Genomic DNA, 5,568 nt, shown 5'->3' with positions numbered 1-5,568 from the left:
GTGGAGCAAAGAGCCTCAGAGCCCTGTGGAGTAATGAAAGCTCCATGCTGGGCCACTGAGTTCATTGTATCCACCTGTCTTGAAAGTGCCACCCAAATATTCCTTCCTGTCACTGAGCTACTTGCATTTTTTAATGCTTCCCAAACAGAAGCAGAGTTGAAAACTGTTGGTCAGCTCCCAGCCCTACTCTTAGGGCCTCAGATGCCTTGCATGGAAATGAGACCTGAGTTGAAGAGGACCGGTTGAGCCTGAAGTTTCAACTCTACCCAGCTCGAGGACCACATGAAATATCTCCGCTATGTGGTCATCTGTCCTTTGACTTAACACTGCCTCTGACAGAGAGCCAACAACCTTCTGAAGGCCTATTCTACTACTCCAGAGCCCTGACTGTTAGAATATTCCTCCTCAGGCTGAGCTGAAAGCTATCAACAAATGCTACCCATAGGTTTTAATTTTGCCCTTCTGGAGCCACATAAAGTAACTCTTAAAGCCTCTTGCTTATGACAATCTTTTAAAGGGCTGAAGACAATATTCTTGACAATATATCCAAATAAAAACCTTAGTGTATGATACTGTAATGAACTGGAATCTGCACTTTCCTGACCATCTGGTTTAGGAGCCTCCCTCGGGCAAAGCCCTGAGGTAATATATGGCTGTACTTTATTTACTGGCAGACAGAGAGAGCCCCTTGTTCCTTACTGTGGTAACAACTGAGGTCGTTCATCACGCACTTGGCCCTTTTTGAAATTCACTCTGTAGCAAGCACTTTTTAAAGTCATGCACGTAATGCATTTTAAACAGCATTTTCTGCACAGACCCATTTGCTCGACCTCGGCACTAAGTGTGAGATGGTACAGTATTTCAGTGCAGTCCCCTGCTCCTCCTAGAGCCTGCAACACACAGTGAAATGTGTTTGTAACTACAAATGACTGGGGCTCAAAAATTCAGTGTTTTGTTAAATGTTCATTTGCTGATTAAAATGCATCTTTCAAAGAAAGCACATTGCTAATGTAGAATCTAGTCCAAAATATGTATTATGTAATGCATATTTTTTAATAATGCAGGCAATCTCAGTGTATCTATATTAGTGAATCGGCTCTGAGCTGTCATCTCCATTATAGGCATAAAGCACTCCATCTGAAAAATGAAGTACTTTCCTATGTACACTAAAGAATCATAATCTACCTCACTGCTGATAGCTGGCATTACTTTCCATTGAAAGAGCATTTACCAGCACCCAAATATTCCTGATTTCTTTCTTCAATATGCCCTGAAATCAGCTTGACCAACATTTTTATCCTCCATACACTGTTGGTGGAGCTGTTCTAATTGAAAGAAATAAAGCAGATGGATCAACATGAACAGAGCCTTTAGAAATCTCCCTATTAGTCAGGACTAGGAGGCAGAGTTCAGGATGTGAAATCTAGAGCTCCAAATGCCCCTGCCCAGTTCCCAATAATAATGCCCCCAAGATGATCAGAGCCATGCCAGTGCTCGTGATAATAAAAACTCTCCAGCTTCTCTGGAAAGTCTTAGAGTGGGACACAACCGGAACGCAGACTTCTGTCTTTTTGTGAGGCTAGCCAAATCAATTCTTCTTTATTAGAGTAATCCATATTTTAATGCTATAAACTTAACTCTTAGAACATGAGGTACAACACAGCCACCGCCACGATGCACAACAAAACCACCACCCATCAGAAGCAATGGCCGGAATCTCACTGAGATCTTAACTCTCCATCTGGCAGCTGTCATGCAGGCCTGGTGTCTAGAGAGTGAAGGTGGTGAGGAATGGCTTTGGGGGCAACTATTCAGCCACCAGAAAGGAGCACCAGTGGGGACCGCTGGTGGACCAAAGGAATTAGGAGAAGTAGCTTCTCCTCTCCAAGTTTTCCCACACTGATTCACAAAGAGAAAAGAGCCCAACTGGTGACACAAGTCTCAGGTGGAACAACCTTGGTGACGCTTCATAGATTCTAGGAAGTTGGTTGTTGGTTTTTGTTTTTGGGTTTTTTTCAGTACTGGGGATTGAACTCAGGTCCGTGAGCTTGCCAGGCAGGCACGTTGTCACTGAGCTAAATCCCTGACTCCTCCAGGAAGGTGGTTTAGCTCTGAGCTTTATCACCTTTGACCTCTCACTATAGCAAAAGGGGAGCTTGCATTTAACAGGGAGGACCAGACCAAAGACACACACCCTGGAAAAAAGCAGTCACATTACAGATTAAACTCTAGAGCTTCCCCACTGCAGGGCCCCCCCCCCGCCAACCCCATGGAGCTCATTTGATTTTCCAGAGCTGAGAAAGAATGGGACTAGTTAATTCCAATTCTTCAGCCGTCAGAGTTCAACACTACAATCCAGTGGTATCTGGCCGCCCCCTAGCTCTAATGCTCAGGCTGATCTGTTTTCTCTGATAGAATTCAAGCTGCATTAAACAATGAGAAGGACTGGGATGTAGCTCAGTGGTACAGCATTTACCTAGCACGCACAAGGCCGGGGTTCAATCCCCAGTATCGCCCCCCCCACCAAAAAAATAATAAATAAAAAAATCAGAGGTAAAAGGATTCAGTGTTCCCACTAACAGATTCAATTCTCTATATCCTTTCCTTAATGCAAGACTTTTTTGCCCAATATTCTGCCTTCAGTGCCTAGAATAGAGCTTAATATATGCTAAGCACTCCACGAATATGTCAAATGAAAACTTACCTAAGAAGCAGCTCTAAGAGCATCTGGTGAAGATTCTGTGAGAGCCGACCACTCTCCTCCCCGAGAGAGAGCAGCAGCTGTCAGACTGATCAGCAGTGGTGCAGCAGAGTCTTCTCTGACCCTGGCTCTTGGTCCTTCCAGCGCACACCTTCTCAGCTGGGGCCAACCATGGGTTTGCAGACTTGAGACCCACCTACCTCCAGAACCGTGGGGGCTTTCTTAAAAGAAGAGGCTTATTTGTCCATGAGATAACTAGCCAGTCCAGACTGCATAGGTCATACAGTTTTTGGGAAGCGTCTCTAACTGCAGTACTATAGCATATCTACCAAAGGTGGTCCTGCGATTAATGGCTGCCTGAGGTTACCACCCTCAAAACGTTAAAGCCCTCGGAAAATGCCCCGGGCTGGGTCATGAATACTCATGTACTCCCCTGAATATTTGCAATTCTGCAATCTCTTTTCAGCTGCTCAAGGGCTATGGTCATTTCGTCCAGGAGAAGCTGGGGTGGGGAGGGGGGCGGCCAATGTGGAGGAATCCGCTCCAGGTGCCCAAGCTAACCTACCTGTGGCTAGAGCTCTCTGGCTTGCTCGTTGGCATTCGCCAGCGCCAGCCCGCCCACCACCACCACGACTTTGCCCAAATCCTTCCAAACAAGGTTCCCTCCTGCCACCTGCCGGCCCACCAGGGTCTGCGCCACCCGCTCCGCGCCACAGCTCAGCTCGCAGGGAGGCGGCCCCCACCTCCCTACTGCACATGCCCGGCAGAAGTCCGGGCGCGCAACTTCGCAGGACCTCACCACCCCATCCTTCCCCGCCTCAGTCTCCTCTTTACTCTCCCCAGCGAGAGGACTAGCGGAGGCACCTCTCCTGAGCCTTAGACCACAGGGTCTAAGACTTAGCGAGAGGAGCCCGGGAGGAGACAGATCTTTTCTCCCCTTTCCTATCCCTTTTTTGGGGGTCTGCAGAGGCAAGCAGAGGCGCGGAGCTTTAGAAAGTTCGTAAGTGGTCAGGAAGGTAGGTGCATCTTTTTTTCTCCTCGTACAGAGGTGTAACTGGGACCTCTGGACCCAGCTTCTCACTCCCTAGGGTGCACCTTTTTCGGCTCCGGCGAGGCAGCCGATGCGCCTTGGAGCCGCGCTCTGCAGAGCCAGAGGGCGGGTCGGCTTCTCGGTGCGCGCCTGAGAGAATGGATCGGAGGTCCCGGGCTCAGCAGTGGCGCCGAGCTCGCCATAATTACAACGATCTGTGCCCACCTATAGGCCGCCGGGCAGCCACCGCGCTCCTCTGGCTCTCCTGCTCCATTGCGCTCCTCCGCGCCCTTGCCACCTCCAACGCCCGTGCCCAGCAGCGCGCGGCTGGGCAGCACCGGAGCTTCCTTAACGCCCATCATCGCTCCAGTGCCCCGGTATTCCCTGAGTCCTCTGAATCTGACTCTGACCACGAGCGCGAGGAGGGAGACCTCGAGCTGTCCCTTCCCGAGTGCCTAGAGTACGAAGAAGAGTTCGATTACGAGACCGAGACGGAGTCTGAAATCGAGTCTGAGACCGACTTCGAGACCGAGCCGGAGACCGAGCCAGAAGACGAGCGCGGCCCCCCGGTGCCCAAGGGCTCCACCTTCAACCAGTCTCTCACCCAGCGCCTGTACGCTCTGAAGTTACAGAGCCCCGACGCACAGCCCACCACTCAGGAGCCCCAGAGCTCCAGTGAGGGGGAGGAGCTCGAGCCCAACCAGAAGGATCCGCGGGACCCCGAGGAGTCTGCGGAGCCCAAGGAGAAGCAGCAGCAGCGCCGCTGCAAGCCAAAAAAGCCCTCCCGCCGCGACAGGTCCCCGGAGTCCCCTTCCAAAAAGGGACCCATCCCCATCCGGCGTTTCTAATGGAGGACGCCGTCCAGATTCTCCTCGTTTTCATGGATTCAGGTTAGTCGAGTTGCCCATGGGTAAACTGAGGAGGGACCCCAAAGGCAGTGCGAGGCGAGGTGGAAGGGAGGGGGCTCAGCTAACAGACCCAGAATCCAGAATGGAAGGTCAGGGTGAGCGGCCCAGGGTGCCCGGCCGGCTAAAGGTTTGCTGGACAGTGGGTCTCCCTGCGCCTCACTTGAGACAACCTGAGGTGTCTGAGCCGGTGCCCAGGTCAGGGGACTGAATCCTGCGCGCGCCTGGAGTTGTGAGCTGCACACCGAAGCGGCAATGGTAAGTCACTTGTTTTATGCGCTTGTTTTCCCTCCTCCTCCTAGAAAGATTAGTCTCAAACAAGTTGGTTTGGGCGAGTGCCCGAAATGTGGTTTGGAGGAGCGCGCGCCAACTTTCTCCATTCCAGAGGAGCCGCGCAGCAGCTACAGTGTTGTACTGTGCGCAGAGTAAGCAGAATGGGATTGGGCGAGAACTCCGGAGAAGACCGGTTCCGGAGAGAGGCAGCAGGCGCGCACCGCGCCCGGCGGGCTCGGAGCCTGGAACCCAGGTCCCCACGTTGCTAACTTAGAGCCGGGGACCTCGGCGCCAGTGCCCTCCGCCGCCGCGCACCAATCTTAGCCACCTCCGACCACCTTTCAGGCACTCGCGGGGCCACAGCACGGAAAAGAGCGTGAGCACCTGTCCGTGCTCCACAGAGCTAACCTCTCCGGGCGGGCCGGCTTCTCCCAGTGAATCACTGGTCCTTAAGCGGGCAGCGAGGAGAGATGCAGAAACTTTTGGAGGTGCCCCTAGGGCTACCAGGGTTGGCAGCGCGGACTTGATCACGTCGGGGCATTGCCATCCTTCTGGTGCCGCCGGGAAGGCGGCGGGGCTGGTTGCGGCTTGGCTAGAAGTTCCCGGGCTGTTTGCGCGCGGCGCTGGGAGAAAGGAGAAAAGCGACCAAGAGGTATGCG

At 52.4% G+C, this 5,568-nt stretch overlaps 1 protein-coding gene across 1 annotated transcript; it reads left to right on the top strand.

Moving 5' to 3' along the window:
- The first annotated feature begins 3,440 nt into the window (after positions 1-3,440).
- On the top strand, positions 3,441-4,617 carry LOC104865308 (neuroendocrine secretory protein 55). The gene has a single exon (XM_010628765.2). The coding sequence runs from the start codon at positions 3,890-3,892 to the stop codon at positions 4,577-4,579; it is 690 nt and encodes a 229-aa protein (XP_010627067.1). The 5' UTR covers positions 3,441-3,889; the 3' UTR covers positions 4,580-4,617.
- The last annotated feature ends 951 nt before the right edge of the window (positions 4,618-5,568 follow it).

This window comes from Fukomys damarensis, unplaced genomic scaffold (genome assembly GCF_012274545.1).
Source record: "Fukomys damarensis isolate Sample0158 unplaced genomic scaffold, DMR_v1.0_HiC HiC_scaffold_22, whole genome shotgun sequence".
Taxonomy (NCBI): domain Eukaryota; kingdom Metazoa; phylum Chordata; class Mammalia; order Rodentia; family Bathyergidae; genus Fukomys; species Fukomys damarensis.
Note: the sequence above shows the minus strand (reverse complement) of the source record. Positions and strands in the feature narration are given on the sequence as shown.

Bases quoted from the DNA above. Each gene is read 5' to 3' on its own strand.
- LOC104865308 (XM_010628765.2), top strand. From the start codon at position 3,890: ATGGATCGGAGGTCCCGGGCTCAGCAGTGGCGCCGAGCTCGCCATAAT.